Here is a 17,711-nt window from a genome sequence, read left to right as displayed (position 1 = left end):
TTTACGTGAACAATTTTCACTTCAAAATGTCTATGGTCATTTACAGTTACTTGCCTCTCCAACATCAATATTTATACAGCATCTCTTTATGCCAATTTGAACCCTGACTCCCAAGGCTGATACAAAATTTTATTTTGACCATTCTGGATTGTCTCAAATTTCAATTTAAAACTCTTAGGCTTCAGTCATCATCATGAAACAATGTTTTGTCAAAAAAATACTCTACACATGCTAATAGGAATACAATATTTTCAACTGCACAATCAAAAAATACTTCAAGGCCCTGCAAACAGATTGAAAAACTAAGCAAGTAACTAATGTCAATTGTTGGCATGGGAGGAGTACGTTATTTATTTTCTACTCTACAAATGCCCATTTGTCTTAGTGATACATTTGCCTACAAATGTTAAGGTAGCAGATTCTCTCAAACTTCAGCATATTATTTACATCAGTACACTAGCAGATGAAAAGTTAGTGATACACAACAGATACTATCCTTTTGCAAGTAACTTTTCAGTACTAGTAATAGAAAAAGAGGCTCAAGTATTACTTGAAAAACAGTTTTGATTAGATTTGCCTACTTTCCTCCTTCAGGCAGCAGATTAACTAGTTGTCCAACTTGCTGCCAGCGACTTACACTTTGTGGAAAGTTGCTGCTCCATTTTGCCTAACAAACAATCACTGAAGTAAAATATTTTTGTCCTGAAACACCCAAGGATGCAAAGAAGCACTGAGAAGCTTCGTAATCTAATTTCATATTAGCAAAGTGCCAGAGAGTTAACAAAAGTGCAGTTGAGTCTTCTTGCACTTAGTCATTTTTAAAAAGAAACCACCAAATATTAACCTAGACTCTGTTGACTCAAATTCTGAACTGCTCAGAAAGATAGCTTCAGAAAAAGCAGATTTTTAAATCAGCAAGAGCCAGAGCAGAACTTGGGAGGAAGAGGTGCCCATTACACTTTACATTGCTGGAGGATCAGAGTGTATTTCTACACTCAGCTATTCCAGTGCTGTTACATTTAAATCACTTTTCCTCCTGCCTCCCTACTTCAGTCTAAGCACCAACTGCTGATTTTACATTTGTAGACTGACTGCCCAACAAGATCAATGAAAAGAAATCAGCAGCAGGAGCCAGGACTCACATTGAGAGGGTGAGTTGCCATTTAAGTATCATCTCACTGGAGGGCTGAACAACAGCTGGCAGCAATGCGCTCATATGGTGGTGCAGCTGCTGGATCCATCTTTCTAGAAATGCTCTGCGAGGAAGAAATCTGAATGAGGGCATCACCCAAGTAAGACTTATTCCTAAAGCCCTGCCAACAACCTTCCACTTTTTAGCGGAATATAAATGTCACATCTTAAGTCCAAGTATATAAAGCAAAGGAAAGGCAACTGAAATCCAGACATGCACCAAAGCTACATTTTAAATCTTAGCGTACGCAAGTTTACATGGAATTGCATGGAGTATGCAATTTCATGCTGTCTGTTAACTGGTTAGTACCTGATGTAAAGCTCGAGGACCTGCAGCAAACTAGGGAAGCAAGAAATAAAAAGTCAAATTTAAGATTAGTCAAGCAGGTTCAACGTAAACAAACACATTCACAAGCTTCTCGCGTCGCATGCTAATGCTGAAAGTTTCATATCTAATCACTATTTTGGTTTGCCTGCCATTATAAATAATAAACTTCAAAAATCAGACTTCCACCTTTCTCAATTGCAGTTGATGATGCTCACACAAAAATGCCAACATCTTTGTAAATGCTTCTATTAATCATTTTAAGAATGAGTTTATTTAGTTACCTGGGTAAATTAGGACTCTTCGAAACTAAACAATCTAACCACAAGGATCAACAGAAAACAAAGTCATGAACTTTATGAAGCTTTAGATTAATTAATCTAAGCCAAAATATTCCCACTGTTCACAACTATACCATATTTGGAAAGATTAAGATTTTTTATTGTATCTATCTTTCCTCAGTCAACAAACAAATAATGACCTATTTGCAACATCAGCTATCCTTACCTGAATTGTGATAAAGGGTAGTTTTCCAGAAGAATTTAATATTCATTTAGATAGCTATAACAAAGTAACTATTATCAACTTCCATTTTAAATAGGAAACTAAGAGTATTTCATTGCTAACCCCGTATCACTACGTATATTAGATCGGTTTTTGATTTTCTGTAGTCAGGATTCTTGGTAATCCAAGGAGGAGGACAGGAAATTTTTCTGGCTGTAACAGGCTGCTACTTTGAGGTATTTTAGGTGTTGGAGGCGATTTCCTTGAATTCCAGGAGCAGCAATTACTGTTTTATAATGCTGTTGCATTTTCTCTTCCCAAAAGTTCCAAAACAGTCAAAACAGCAGTACGTTTAAAAGGGAGAGGCACAGACAAAAGGAAGCGCATGGTGAGGTCAGTGCAGGGAGCTTGGTGGGGGTTCAAAACCACACTACTAACTGACACAGTAGTGAACCTGCACAGTTACTACCTTTGCTGTCCGAATTCATGTATCGCTGGACATCGGAGTGAGTCTGGGAAAATTAACAAACCATGAAATTCACATCTAATCTTGGAGGAACTGGTTTGGTAGGTCACAGCACAGAAACAGATATGTGAATACATTAAGCATGGCCTTACAGAAAGTCTGCAGTTGTTAAGTATAGTGGATTCTTTCTTGATTGTTATATGGAGATATGTCTTTTAATTAAACTTTAAAATATAAGCCATAAGTATTAAGTTAACCTGGAGCAATGTTTTGTAAAGAAATAAGACAGTGCTATTTTCTGGGTCTGTAGATTGAAAGCAACAAAAATGGCCTTTAGTGGAGTGATAGGCTCTTCTTGGATGGGGGAGTTTAGGGAGAGTTTACGTGTTACTGAGGATGATATCTGCAATAAATGGCATTGGTTACAAATCCAGCTGTGTACTTGTTTAAAATGGGGATAGCCACAGAAGACTCCTGCACTACCTGCCTACATCTCTTACCTTTCCTGGAGCTAACCTATCTGTGTCTGTATCTGCAACTGCAACATTTCCCCCTTTCTATAAACTGCCATCCATCACATCCCCTTGCTCTTGTAAATTTCTCACTGCCTCTAACTGTCTCTCCAACCGATCCATTCGATCTGATAGGGTTTGCAACCAATGACATTTATTGCAGACCCAGGGAAATAGTGAGGAAAGATTTCAATTTTGAGACTGGTACAGAACAGAACAGAGTTGAGAACAGAAGCAAGTCAAACAGTCACGGCAGGCAAGGACAAAGTAAAGAACAACCTAATACTGATAAATTAAACTGCATTTATTTCAATGCAAGGGGCCGAACAGGGAAGGCAGATGAACTCAGGGCATGGTTAGGAACATGGGACTGGGATATCATAGCAATTACAGAAACATGGCTCAGGGACGGACAGGACTGGCAGCTTAATGTTCCAGGATACAAATGCTAGACGAATGACAGGAAGGAAAGCAAGAGGAGAGGTGGAAGTAGTGTTTTTGAGAAGGGAGAGCATTACAGCTGTACTGAGGGGAGGATATCCCCAGAAATACATCCAGGGAAGTTATCTGGTTGGAACTGAGAAAATATGAAAGGGATGATCACCTCATTATAGACCCTTAAATATAGTCAGAGGGAAATTGAGAAACAAATCTGTAAGGAGATCTCAATTATCTGGAAGAATAATAGGGTGGTTATGGTAGGGGATTTTAACTTTCCAAACAGAGACTGGAGTTAGATGGAGAGGAATTTATTGTGTACAAGAAAATTTTCTGATTCAGTATGTGGATGTACCTACTAGACAAGTTGCAAAACTTAACCTATTCTTGGGAAATAAGGCAGGGCAGGTGACCGAGGTGTCAGTAGGGGAGCACTTTGGAGCCAGCAACCATAATTCTATTAATTTTAAAATAGTGATGGAAAAGCATAGACCAGATCTAAAAGTTGGAAGTTCTAAACTGTAGAAAGGCCAATTTTGACAGTATTAAACAAGAAATTTTCAAAAGCCGATTGGGGGCAGACGTTTGCAGGTAAAAGGGACAGCTGGAAAATGGGAAGCCTTCAGAAATGAGATAATGAGAGAACAGACACAGTATACTCCTGTTAGGGTGAAAGGAATGGCTGGTCGATCTAGGGAATGCTGGATAACTAAAGAAATTGAGGGTTTGGTTAAGAAAAAGAAGGAAGCATATGTCATGTATAGAAGGCGAATCCTTAGAAGAGTATAACGGCAGTAGGAGTATACTTAAGAGGGAAATCAGGAGGGCAAAAAAGGGACAGGAGATAGCTTTGGTAAATAGAATGAAGGAGAATCCAAAGAGTTTTAACAAATACATTAAAGGACAAAAGGGTAACTAGGGAGAGAATAGGGCCCCTCAAAAGATCAGCAAGGAGGCCTTTGTGTGAAGCAGCATGAGATTTGGGGTGGGGGGGGGGGAAAAAAAAAGAGAGATACTAAATGAGTATTTTACTACTATATTTACTGGGGCAAAGGATATGGAAGATTTAGAATGTAGGTAAATAGATGGTGACATCTTGAAAAATGTCCATATTACAGGAGGAAGTGATGGATGTCTTAAAACACATAAAAGTGGATAAATCCCCAGGACCTGATCAGGTATACCCTAGAACTCAGTGGGAAGCTAGCAAAGTGATTGCTGGACCTCTTGCTGAGATATTTGTAGCAGATTTATATGCATTAGTGAGGTGCCAGAAGACTGGAGGTTGACTAACGCAGTACCACTGTTTAAGAAACATGGTAAGAACAAGCCAGGGAATTATATATACCAGTGAACCCAACGCCAGTGTTGGGCAAGTTGCTGGAAGGGATCCTGGGGGACAGGATTTAGATGTATTTAGAAAGGCAAGGACTGATTAGGGATAGTCAACATGGTTTTGTCTGTGGCAAATCATGTCTCAAACTTGGTTGAGTTTTCTGAAGTAGTAACAAAGAGGATTGATGAGGGCAGAGCAGGAGACATGATCCATATGAACTGCATTAGCATTCGACAAGGTTCCCCATGGGAGACTGGTTAGCAAGGTTAGACCTCACAGAATACAGGAAGAACTAACCATTTGGATACAGAACTGGCTCAAAAGGTAGAAGACAGAGGGTGGTGGTGGAGGGTTGTTTTTCAGACTGGAGGCCTATGACCATTGGATGCCACAAGGACCGTTGCTGGGTCCACTACTTTTCATCATTTAAATAAATGATTTGGATGCAAGCATAAGGGGTATAAGTTGAAATTAGAATACTTACAGTGTGGAAACAGGCCCTTCGGCCCAACAAGTCCACACCAACCCGCCAAAGCGCAACCCACCCATTCCCCCACATTTACCTCTTTACCTAACACTACGGGCAATTTAGCATGGCCAATTCGCCTAACCTGCATATCTTTGGACTGTGGGAGGAAACCAGAGCACCCAGAGGAAACCCACGCAGACACTGGGAGAATGCGCAAACTCCACACAGTCAGTCGCCTGAGTCGGGAATTGAACCAGAGTCTCTGGCGCTGTGAGGCAGCAGTGCTAACCACTGTGCCACCCAAAGTTAATAAGTTTGCAAATGACACCAAAATTGGTGGTGTAGTGGACATTGAATAAGGTTACCTCAGATTACAACGGGATCTTGATCAGATGGGCCAATGGGCTGAGAAGTAGCAGATGGGGTTTAACTTAAATAAATGCAAGATGCTGCATTTTGGGAAAGCAAATCATAGCAGGACTTATAGACTTAATGGTAAAGTCCTCGGGAGTGTTGTTGAACAAAGAGACCTTGGAGTGCAGGTTCATAGTTCCTTGGACCGAAGGGTCAGTTTCCATGCTGTACATCTCTATGACTCTGAGGTGCTCTTGGAATGTTTAAAAAAATTAAATTGGACTGTCACTCGACATTATTGTAATATTAAAAAGGGTTAAAATATACGGTCTTCTTCCTGAAGCTGAACATTCTGGAAGTGGGTGGGGACAACATTCATGCAGGAATGCAGATGACTCCCACTTAATTTAGGCAGTCAGTCATTTACTACTGCTCTACTATTATCAAATTGAACTCTCACTCAGTCCTTTCCATTCAGAAATTATTTCATAGCCATGCCCTAATACTAATGCATATCACACCTACATTGTCTGGGTAAGTAGCGGAGCCGGAACTCATTTGCAGGGCCACCCTGAGGTTAGGATATGTCACACATACATTGTCCTGGGGAATCACTGTCAGGAAATTGTTTATGTAACAATTGTCCAGGATTAGGGCATTTACATTTACATTATCTCACAGGCTGACCTCATCCTATCATTGTACCTGGGGCTACATGTGGTTATGGGAGGGGGTGTGGCCTGAGTACCTGTAAGCATCAAAAGCACAGCAGGTCTGGCAGCATCCAAGGAGCAGGAGAGTCGACGTTTCAGGCATGAGCCCTTCTTCAGGAATGAGGAAAGTGTGTCCAGCAGGCTAAGATAAAAAGTAGGGAGGAGGGACTTGGGGCAGAGGCGTTGGAAGGAGGTCAAGGTGAGCGTGATAGGTCGGAGTGGGGGTGGGGGCGGAGAGGTCAGGAAGAAGATTGCAGGTTAGGAGGGCGGTGCTGAGTTCGAGGGATTAGACCGAGACGAGGTGGAGGGAGGGGAAATGAGGAAACTGGAGAAATTTGAGTTCATCCCTTGTGGTTGGAGAGTTCCTAGGCGGAAGATGAGGTGCTCTTCCTCCAGCCGTCGTGTGGCTATGGTCTGGCGATGGAGGAGTCCAAGGACCTGCATGTCCTTGGTGGAGTGGGAGGGGGAGTTGAAGTGTTGAGCCACGGGGTGGTTGGATTGGTAGGTCCAGGTGTCCCAGAGGGGTTCTCTGAAACGTTTCGCAAGTAGGCGTCCTGTCTCCCCAATATAGAGGAGATAACATCGGGTGCAGCGGATGCAGTAAATGATGTGTGTGGAGGTGCAGGTGAATTTGTGGTGGATATGGAAGGATCCCTTGAGGCCTTGGAGGGAAGTAAGGGGGGAGGTGTGGGCGCAAGTTTTGCATTTCTTGTGGTTGCAGGAGAAGGTGTCAGGAGTGGAGATTGGGTTGGTGAGGAGTGTGGACCTGACGAGGGAGTCACGGACGGAGTGGTCTTTTCGGAACGCTGATAGGGGAGGGGAGGGAAATATATCTCTGTGGGGTCTGTTTGGAGATGGCGGAAATGACGACGGATGATACGATGTAAATGGAGGTTGGTGGGGTGGTAGGTGAGGACCAGTAGGGTTCTGTCCTGGTGGCAATTGGAGGGGCGGGCCTCAAGGGCAGAGGTGCAGGAAGTGGAGGAGATGGGGTGGAGGGCATCATCGATCACATCTGGGGGGAAATTGCGGTCTCTGTAGGAGGCCATCTCTGGGTTGTACGGCATTGGAACTGGTCCTCCTGGGTTCAGAGGCAGCAGAGACGAAGGAATTGGGAATATTGGATGGCGTTTTTACAGGGGGCGAGGTGGAAGGAGGTGTAGTCTAGGTAGCTGTGGGAGTCGGTCGGTTTATAGCAAACATCCGTGTTGATTCGGTCACCAGAGATAGAAATGGAAAGGTCTAGGAAGGGGAGGGAAGAGTCTGAGATGGTCCAGGTAAATTTGAGGTCGAGGTGGAAGGTGTTGATAAAGTGGATGAACTGTTCAACCTCCTCGTGGGAGCACGAGGCAGCGCCGATACAGTTATCGATGTAGCAGAGGAAAAGGTGGAGGGTGGTGCCAGTGTAGCTGCTGAAGATGGACTGTTCCACATATCCTACGAAGAGGCAGGCATAGCTGAGGCCCATGCGGGTGCCCATAGATACTCCTTTGGTTTGGAGGAAGTGGGAGGATTGGAAAGAGAAGTTGTTCAGGGTGAGGACCAGTTCAGTCAGTCGAAGGAGGGTGTCAGTGGAAGGGTACTGGTTGGTACGGCAGGAAAGGAAGAAGCGGAGGGCTTTGAGTCCTTCGTGATGGGGGATGGAAGTGTACAGGGACTGGATGTCCATGGTGAAGATAAGGCGGTGGGGACCGGGGAAGCGAAAATCATGGAGGTGGTGGAGGGCATGGGTGGTGTCCCAAACGTAGGTGGGGAGTTCTTGGACTAAGGGGGACAGGACCGTGTCGAGGTATGCAGAGATGAGTCCGGTGGGGCAGGAGCAGGCTGAGATAATGGGTTGGCCGGGGCAGTCAGGTTTGTGGATTTTGCACAGGAAGTAGAAATGGGCGGTGCGGGGTTGTGGGACTATGAGGTTGGAGGCGGTGGATGGGAGATCCCCTGAGGTGATGAGGTTATGGATGGTCTGGGAGATGATGGTTTGGTAGTGGGAGGTGTGGTCATGGTCAAGGGAGCAGTAGGAGGTGGTGTCCGCAAGCTGGCGTTTAGCCTCAGCGGTGTAAAGGTCGGTGCACCAAACTACTACCGCACCTCCCTTGTCTGCAGGTTTGATAGTGAGGTTGGGGTTGGAGCATAGGGAGTGGAGGGCTGCACGTTCAGAGGGCGAGGTTGGAGTGGGTGAGAGGGGTGGACAGGTTGAGGCAGTTAATGTCGCGGCAGCAGTTAGCTATGAAGAGATCGAGGGCGGGTAAGAGGCCAGCACAGGGTGTCCAGGTGGATGGGGTGTCCAGGAGGCGGGAGAAGGGGTCGTCAGAGGGTGGGCGAGAATCCTGGTTGAAGAAGTAGGCGTGGAGGTGAAGGCGGCACCTTCCTAACCTGCAATCTTCTTCCTGACCTCTCCGCCCCCGCCCCCACTCCGGCCTACCACCCTCACCTTGACCTCCTTCCACCTATTGCATTTCCAACGCCCCTCCCCCAAGTCCCTCCTCCCGACCTTTTATCTTAGCCTGCTGGACACACTTTCCTCATTCCTGAAGAAGAGCTCGTGCCCGAAACGTCGACTCTCCTGCTCCTTGGATGCTGTCTGACCTGCTGCGCTTTTCCAGCAACACATTTTCAGCTCTGATCTCCAGCATCTGCAGTCCTCACTTTCTCCTACCTGTAAGCATCATCAACTAACCTGTATAAAGGGGATGCGTTTTCTTTGTTTGGGACCTCTTTGATTTGACTTCGCATGCCTGTGAAGAGGGTCAAAAGGGGTCACCTAACTTGTACAAGCTTGAATTTGTTATATGCAAATTGCATCTTATATGGGAAACCTCAGGAAAAGAACCTTACACTCGGCTGTCATAATTTACTCAATGATAACAGCTCCGCTGCCCCTCCATAATAAGGAAAGACCATTCTCTTATTCTCCTCTCTTCCACATGCCTATCATTTTTAGGAAACTCACCAAATCTGACAGTTATGAACAAATGCACCTGGTACATTTACTCACTGGAGTCTACACACTAACCTCAGCATTAACCAGAGAATAGTCTCAATGACCCATCAAGAATAGTCTGAAATCAAAGTCAGGAAAGAATCAATCGTGCTTGGTCGTCTAAATTATTTTCTAGTAGACAAAAAGCAAGGCTTGAGCAATCAGAAGTGACAAGGACATCACCTTGCATCAGAAGGCTGGGTCAGTGTCATGCATTTGTAACTTAAGGATCCTGCCAACACAAACAACAGACTCAAAGAATGACCACATGGGTGAAATGTTGAAGGGCTACTGGAACCCATGATTTTAAATTTCAACATTGGGTAAGACTTTCAGAAGTGATGGAGAGAAGCTGAAAATTAAAAGCAGTCAAGAGGCTATGGCAATTACTGCACACTGGTTAATATTTCCATCAGCTACTTAGCACTATATTTAGATATACTAACAGGTTGCCCAAACTGAATGAAATATACAAAAATCAAGAAATAAAGCAATTCATATTTAATTTCATTAAGGACTTTGACAGTGGTTTTGCTTCACTTCAGTTATAAAGTATTCCACAGGGAAATCAAGATTGGACAGAAACAACCAAGCCATGGTACACAATAATCTTAAATAACTACAAAGTGACAATTTAATAGACTCAAGATTGCTGCTTTGAGTACTAGAGATACAGGGAAACACTATGCAGCATTCAATTATCCAAATATCGGATTATCCGGCAAGATCGCAAGGTCCCAATGCTTGGCTAAACTGCATTATCCAGCAGTCTATTCTCCGGAATTCAATTAAACAAATGAAATACTCCCTACCTGTGTTCTTCAGATAATCGAGGTTCCTCCGTATATGTTCACGGACAAATGAATTATGAGCAGGACAGGCTACTCAGCCCTCATGTCTGTTCTATGATTTAGTAAAAAGGGTGCTCTACTGACTTATTCTGACCTACTTCAGGTAACCTTTCACTCCCTTGTTCATCAGCAATCTACATATCCTGGCACAGAATTATTCAGGAATCGGTTTCCATTGCCTTTTAAAGAGGAGAATCCTAGTCTTTGATCGTCCCATAACAAACATCCACTCCCCACACATCTTTGAGAGCCATCTCTCAATCAAGTCTTCTTGTGCTTTTATACTGCAGCAGATAAATGGCGAATTTGCCCAGTGTCCTTCATAAACCAATTTATCTGTTCCAGGTATCAAGTCTATCATTCCTACTTTGAACAGCTTCCAACACATGCAAATCCTTCCTTAGATAAGACTAATACTGTTTACAATACACCAAATATTTCTCATCAGTATCTTGTATAAATAAAGCGTAACACATGGGAGTCAGAGATATACAGCATGGAAACAGACCCTTCAGTCCAATTCATCCATGCCAACCAGATATCCTAAATTAATCTTCTCATTTGCCAGCACTTAGACCATATCCATCTAAATCCATCCAATGCACTGACCATTCCAGATGCCTGTTAAATGTCGTAATTGTATCAGCCTCCACCACTTCCTCTGGCATTTCATACACACACCACCTTCTGTGTGAAAAGGTTGCCCCTTAGGCCTTTTTTAAATCTTTTTCCTCCCATCCTAAATCTATGCCCTCTAGTTCTGGACTCCTGTCACCCCTCAGCCTACAATGCTGCAGAGAAAAACAACTCCAGCTTATTTGCATCTCCCTATAACTCAAAACCTCCAACCATGGCAATAGCCTTGTCAATCATTTCTGAACCGTTTCAAGTTTCAGAACATCCGTGATCCCACTTTTCTATTCAATTCCTTTCCTAAAAATTATTACATTCTGTTTTTCTAATTTCTTGCTACACCTGAATACTAACCCCGTGCAATGTGCTACGACAGCCGGATCCCTCTGCACTGAGTCCCACAATCTCATTATTCACATTTTCCACATCTTTGCCCACTCACTTAACATACCTAAACCTCTTTATAGTCTCTATATCCTATTCACAACTACCCATATCACTAGCAAATTTAACAACTTAAGTCATTCATATAAGTAGTGAACAGTTAAGATGCAGCACTGTTCCTTGTTGCAACCATACATTCCATGTTGCTAATTAGGAAAACAACCCATTTATGGCTATCATTACCGGTCAGCTCACCAACCATCCATCCAGGTCAATATTCTGCTCCTACACCACAAGCTATTATATTTCATAATAGCCTTTGATATGACACCTAACCAAATGTGTTCAAGAAATCCAAGTTCAGTACATCCACTGGTCTCACTTTATGTGCATGATATAGAACTCTAATAGATTGGTGAAACATTTTCTTTTCACAAAACCGTGTTGACTCTGCCCGATTACTTTGAATTTACTTTGAAACAGCACTGGGGCAGTATTAGCCCATAGGTGGCCAAATGGGGAGGAATGCCCAACAGCATATGCATCCAGTACTTTGGCAAAGCAGAGTAAATATGCCGAGAGAACGAGGCCTTGGGTGTCATATCTGAAGTTAGGAAGCTCCACCAATACCTTTTACGGATATATATTTGTACTAATAACAGACCACAAATTACAGAGGTCAAGGCAATGCCACCCATAGCTTCAGGCCAAATTCAGCCGTCAGCTCTAATATTAAAGCATAGAACTGCAAATTGGAACACTGTCCATGAGGCCAAGTAGCAAATGCAGATGCACTGAATTGCTTCCCACTAGCAGTTACACGACCGATGGTATTGCCACTGGAAGAGTTTGTAATGGTTTAAACTTTTCTGGACACTGGGAGAATGCGCAAACTCCACAGACAGTTGCCAGAGGCTGGAATCAAACTCAAGATTAGCCATGCTATATTGCCTTGTAATGTCCAGGGATGTGCAGGTTAAGATGGATTGGCCATGCTAAATTGCCTTGTGCCCAGGGATGCAGGTTAGGGAGATCTGGCATGGACAGTCACAGGTGACAATATCAGACTTTGAATGCCGAAAAATCTGGGCCTGGCAAAACAAACAGCTGGTGGTGATGGGGGAAAACCACAACCTGAAATGAAATCCATTTGGACCCAGAGACCAGACCACAGTAGAGGAGAGCAGAAGCAATTTCCAGGGCAAAAGGTGGAACTGGCTGAACTCCACCAGGGTCATCCAGAGGTTTCCAAAATAAAAAAGGTGCTGGTGAGAAATTATGACTGGTGGCCAGGATCGGATGTCAACATAGCCACGTTGGTGGGACAGCACCCAGAGCGCCAACAAGAACAAACATTACTGCCAATAGGTCCACACATTCATGGGAAAGGCCAGGTAAACCCTGCATTCAGTTATACTTTGACAATGATGGGTTCAATGTCCTTAGTCATTGTGGATGCCAACTCAAAGTGGTTGGACGTGCATGGAAGTCATTTGTCAAACACGGAGATGGGATAAAAAAAAAACCACGTGCATCTTTTCAAGTACACAGACTCTCAAGTGTTGGTTACAGATAATGGGCCATCGTTTACCAGCAGGGAATTTGAGTATTTCCTAAAGTCAAATGGTATTTGTCATTTAAGGACAGCTCCATATCATCCTTCATCCAATGGTCTGGCAAAACAGCAGCCCAAACTTTGAAGGCAGGAATAAAGAAACAACCTACAGTTTCAGTGGATACCAAACTGTCCTGGCTCCCATTTGACTATAGGACCACCAGGGATAAACTGCATCAGGTTAAATCAGATTTTCCCATATCAGAGTGTGGGAGTAAAACTGCATCAGGAATGCCAATATCAGACACCAGCCTCCACTAAACTAAAGAGACAGTTTACTTTGGGGACAAAGTTTGATGTAGGAACCATGGGAATGGCCCTGTATGGGCAACAGCCATGGTCAATGAGGGGTTAAGTCCAGTGACATTTAAAGCTCAGGTTGTTGCAACAGTGTTTGCGACTTTTAAGAAATGTGTAGCTCACGTTGGAAGTTCAGATTGTAGTTTGCTCGCTGAGCTAGAAGGTTTGCTTTCAGACATTTTGTTACCATATTATCATTAATGAGCCTTCAGTGAAGCACTGGTGTTATGTCCCACTTTCTATTTGTGTGTTTTGGTTTCTTAAGGTGGGCAATATCATTTCCGAGAATATTTTCTCAGAGGATGGTAGATGGGACTCCAAATCGATGTGCTTATTGATGGAGTTCCATTTAGAATGCCAGGTGCAACAGTCCTGAACAAGTATGAAAGCTGCAAACCTACCAACTGCAAGAGAGCAAAAGCGTGCCCAGCTCCTCAACAGACTTTGACTGCTCTGGAACCAGTGGAACGTCTTTGCCGTCTGAAGAAGAGAATAAGTTTCTTCAGAGACTCTCCAGGTGCAGAGCAGAGTTATAGTGCATTACACGCTGCCCACATCAGAGGCAGAGTTAGAGAAACCTGATCTGGTGCTAAAGTGACGAAAATGGAGGAGCTACAAGAAAAAAAGAACCAGCCTATACCCTTTGACTCAGAAGGGAAAGGATGTAGTGACTTTGACAAGATCAGCCATGTGGACCTCCTAGAATTAGTTCCGTGATTGGACAACATTAAACGGTCCCAGTCAGGAAGCCCTGGCTGACAAATATAAACAGGAGTGTCAGACATCCCATACATGGAGATCTGACACAGAGTTGGATCAGTATCAAGGACTCTCCACATGTAAATAAAGGGTGGTGGGATACCAACCTTTGTGGAGTTATTTCACTTCATGAATTAAATTAAGCCTTAGAATTCAATAAACATCATCACTCAAGGTAAATAATGCTTCAAAGTACATTGTTTTTGCTGTTGTTAATGCAATCTTTTAAAAGGTAATATTTTGATTACTGATACATAAAAGTGGCTTCTACTGCCAAAATGTTTGACAATCATTTCTCTTTTAATGAGAGAGAAGCCTCAAAATCTAAACTGGTCAAAAGAGATTAAAATACTTCAAAACTCATCAATAATGTCTTCCACCAAAACTTCCCAAACAAGTTGGCATGTAAGGCTATTCATAACTTCTCTCCTGGACAAATCAGTGAGAGGTTAAGACAGAATCCAGATGTCTTGTCCAGCAGTGGCAGTTGGCTAGTGCTGCAGTCTAGATTGGCAAAGGCCACACAAAACCAGGTAGATTGCCTTTACCCAAGTCAGAAGAATAGCTGTAATTTAAAAGCAATAAACTTTGCAGCTGAATAGGAATTTTTCTTCCAAAACAATTAAGTAAAACTTCATCCAATTTTTGAGGTGCTTCCATGATCCAGGAAGAATAATTCAGTGCTAACCCTGTATTGTGATTTGTCCTAAACTGGTCAATTGCAGAAATACTGCAATGATTCAGGGGTACAGATACATGTTATTACAGAAGTTGGACACCATCATCGACAATTCTGCCAAACAGAAAGCTATCCGTACCTGCCGTGGTTGTGGTTGAGTGTTCATTTGTGGAGTTTGCTGTGGTGCAAAAACTACTGGAGCAGTTGTCTGGCTAGAGGGATAGGCAGTCTAAAAACAAATGACAAAGAAAAGTTCATTTGTGGAGCAGTGACAGTCACATATCACAGTACTTAAAATGAAAAAAATATTTTATTCACCTGAGAAATCCCAGAAGGGGAGGGATGTGGGGCAGCTGGAGGTCCTCCAATAGGCTGGGGCCCTTTATTCATTTCATGTGGCACAGCATGTGGAGCCCCTATTCGTCGAGAAATCTATGGTCAAAGACAAATCTACTGTGATACTGATTAACAAACATCTGGATTTACAATTTATAATACATCAGAATATGAGCATAGAAACCTTAAATTTTTAAAGTAATTTAGCTTACTTTAAAACAAATGCAAGTTTAAAATCCTGCCTGTTCAACTGACAATGACCAACAATGGTTAAAAGTAAAAACCAAATTTGATATCCAAATTATTTTGCTACTTTATGTAACTTCCAGTTCAAATTACATCATTCTACTCAAAGGTTCAGACATTTTGAAAAACTTCCCCATCAAGCCAGTGAAAAAATGAACGTACATTAATGGCTTCACTCTCAAGATTTCCATACAACAATAGCTTCATTTATCACCATAGATCTAAATGGATCAAAGACTCAAAAATAAAAGTTTAAATAGAACTTTTAGGATAACATATTTTACTTCAACAGCAAAACATTCTGGGTTTACATAACATACAGAAGATTTGCACAAAAAGGGAAAATGTCCAACATGATTAATTCCCTTCATTATTTTTCAACAAGATCTTTGTACAGTTAAGGCTGCAACTATTATAGAAGTCAACTAGTACATTGTATCATGTATTAATATTAATACATAAGAGAATGTGTAGAAAATTTTCTTTTCCATTCAAGAAACATGTATGCTTAAGACTACGAGGGTCAACTTAAAAAGTACAATTTTGCTCCCAAAACAGGGCAAAGACAGAGATGAGAAAAAAGAAAAACAAGAGTATTTGTTCATGCACTCTAGTTTAGCATCCAAAACCTTCCAAATTATTTACCAAATGCAAAAAAAAAGGGATTTGGAAGATAAATTGCAATTTTCTAACATTCTCATCAGAAAAATTCAAAGTGGCGCACCATTGAAATTGAAAACACATAACATAACCCAGAACCTTAACCTTATTCCATTTAAAATGGAAGTGAATGCACTGTTCAGTGTGGAACTTACCCACACAGACCAAAAGTTCCCATCCCTGATCTGTACTCAGTTAGCTGACGTCAACTGAGGTGGCAGCTGAAGTGCTACAATTGGCCTCAGCACTCCTGGACTAGGGAAGTCGAGAGAAAAAAGAAATCAGCTAAGTACTCCTGTTCTTGACTGCTATCCAGTGACCACTGCTAGAAAACACTATTTTGGAGGACAAACTACACAAATATCAAGTTGTCTCTTTACTCATTGTCCCACTCGTCATTAGAAAATGCAAAGTGAATCCCAGGTTAAGAAAGATACAGACTCTGTCATGGTGCCCCCTGAAGTGAAATAGTCTGCAGTATTCATTAGCTGGGCTCATGAATGAAGAATTCAAGGGTGGGGCATGAGAAAGCAACCCACACCTATGGAAACAAACAGTTCACCTGTCTCACAGTGCTATCATTGGTGTTCTAAAAACAAATGCCCATTGGATTCAGTGGAATGTCGCAAGCAGGTTACAAAATTGTCTCAGTGACAGAAAACACAGGATATGTTCATGATTGTTTTTGCAATTTGGAGGGGAGTTCCAGTCAGGTTCTGCAGGGCTCAGGACTAAATGTCCTTGTGTTTTGTGTTATTTATTAACGATCAGAAAGTAGACAAATCTTGACTGCAAAGGTCGACAGTAAGAAAAATAGCTCTACTTTGCAGAAAGAGATCAATGGACTAGCCAATTGGGTAGAGAAGCGACAAATGGAATTCAACCCAAAGAAATGCAAGGTTATGATTTTTTTTAAAAAAGAGGTCAGACAGGCAAAGGAATATACAATTAATGGATTGATAGAGTGCTGTTGAGGAAGAGAGAGATTTTGGAGTGAAATGTCCAGAACACGACTGTGGAAAAGAATATATGAATGGGAAGCTGATGTTAGAATTGTATAGACCATTAATTAGAAAACAACTTAAAACCGTGTGCAGTTGCTGTCACCTCAATACAGAAAGGTTGTAATTGCACTGGAATGTGTACATGGGAGATTTACAAGGATATTGCCAGGACTGGGAAAATGGAACTCATACGTAAAATTGGACAGACTGGTGTTGATGTCTTTGCAGAGAAGGGTGAGGGGAGACTTAATTGAGATGCACAAAGTTGTGATGGGCTCAGATTGAGAGGGTAGAAAGGATGTCATTGTCTCAGCAGTGGGGCCAGTAACTAGTGGACATTCAGATTTAAAGTGGAGAGAAATTGGGACATTTTTCTTAACTCAGCATGTGACGGGAGCCAGAATAGTTTTCAAATGTGGTTTCATAGTTTTCAGAAGTCAGTTTCTTTGTTTAGTACTGGTGGATTCCTGAAGAATTACAACAGGTTTGCACAAGTTTTACAGTAACCCATCAAGTTTATTTTGAAAGGGTTCTTTACATCTACACCATCACTTTTTTAGTCAAATAAGGTTCATCAGGAACTCAAGTTTAGAATTGCTACGTTGCTATGATCTTTCCCTCTCTTCTCACACCACCCCCTCCAATGCTGCATTTTCTACTTCCTTTCCCTCTTCAAGGGCACTGGCTTATTCTAGATCATAAATGGCTCCAGTCATAAATAATTGTATTACAGCAATAGGATATGTTAAGACAACACCAGGTCTCTGATGTAGTCCATACTTCTGGTACTCTTCTCTCACAAGCACCACATTCTACTAAATATATTTGACATTAAAAGAGCTTTTCATGAGAATTAAATAAACTTGTAATGCTTACACAGAGCAAATATCATTACATAACCTATGTACAAAAATTCTTAAAAGTATATAAGAATCAAACAAAATTTCTATATTAAA

At 42.2% G+C, this 17,711-nt stretch overlaps 1 protein-coding gene across 4 annotated transcripts in view; it reads right to left on the bottom strand.

Annotated features, from left to right (window-relative positions):
* Nucleotides 1-17,711, bottom strand: part of eif4g1a (eukaryotic translation initiation factor 4 gamma, 1a) — a 146,422-nt gene that overhangs the window by 101,094 nt on the left and 27,617 nt on the right. For 2 of the 4 annotated variants that reach the window (XM_060834761.1, XM_060834759.1), the window contains 2 exons: nucleotides 14,828-14,941; nucleotides 14,649-14,738 (listed from right to left, as the gene is read on the bottom strand). In XM_060834761.1, coding sequence (XP_060690744.1) covers nucleotides 14,649-14,738; nucleotides 14,828-14,899 — 162 coding nt within the window. In that variant the 5' untranslated portion in view covers nucleotides 14,900-14,941. Of the gene's footprint in view, nucleotides 1-1,142; nucleotides 1,257-14,648; nucleotides 14,739-14,827; nucleotides 14,942-15,906; nucleotides 16,007-17,711 lie in introns of those variants that run through there. The other 2 variants (XM_060834760.1, XM_060834762.1) reach the window with 2 other exon arrangements.

The sequence above is a fragment of the Hemiscyllium ocellatum genome, chromosome 13, assembly GCF_020745735.1.
Source record: "Hemiscyllium ocellatum isolate sHemOce1 chromosome 13, sHemOce1.pat.X.cur, whole genome shotgun sequence".
NCBI lineage: Eukaryota > Metazoa > Chordata > Chondrichthyes > Orectolobiformes > Hemiscylliidae > Hemiscyllium > Hemiscyllium ocellatum.
The sequence above is the reverse complement of the archived record's forward strand: the minus strand, read 5'-3'. Positions and strand labels throughout refer to the sequence as shown.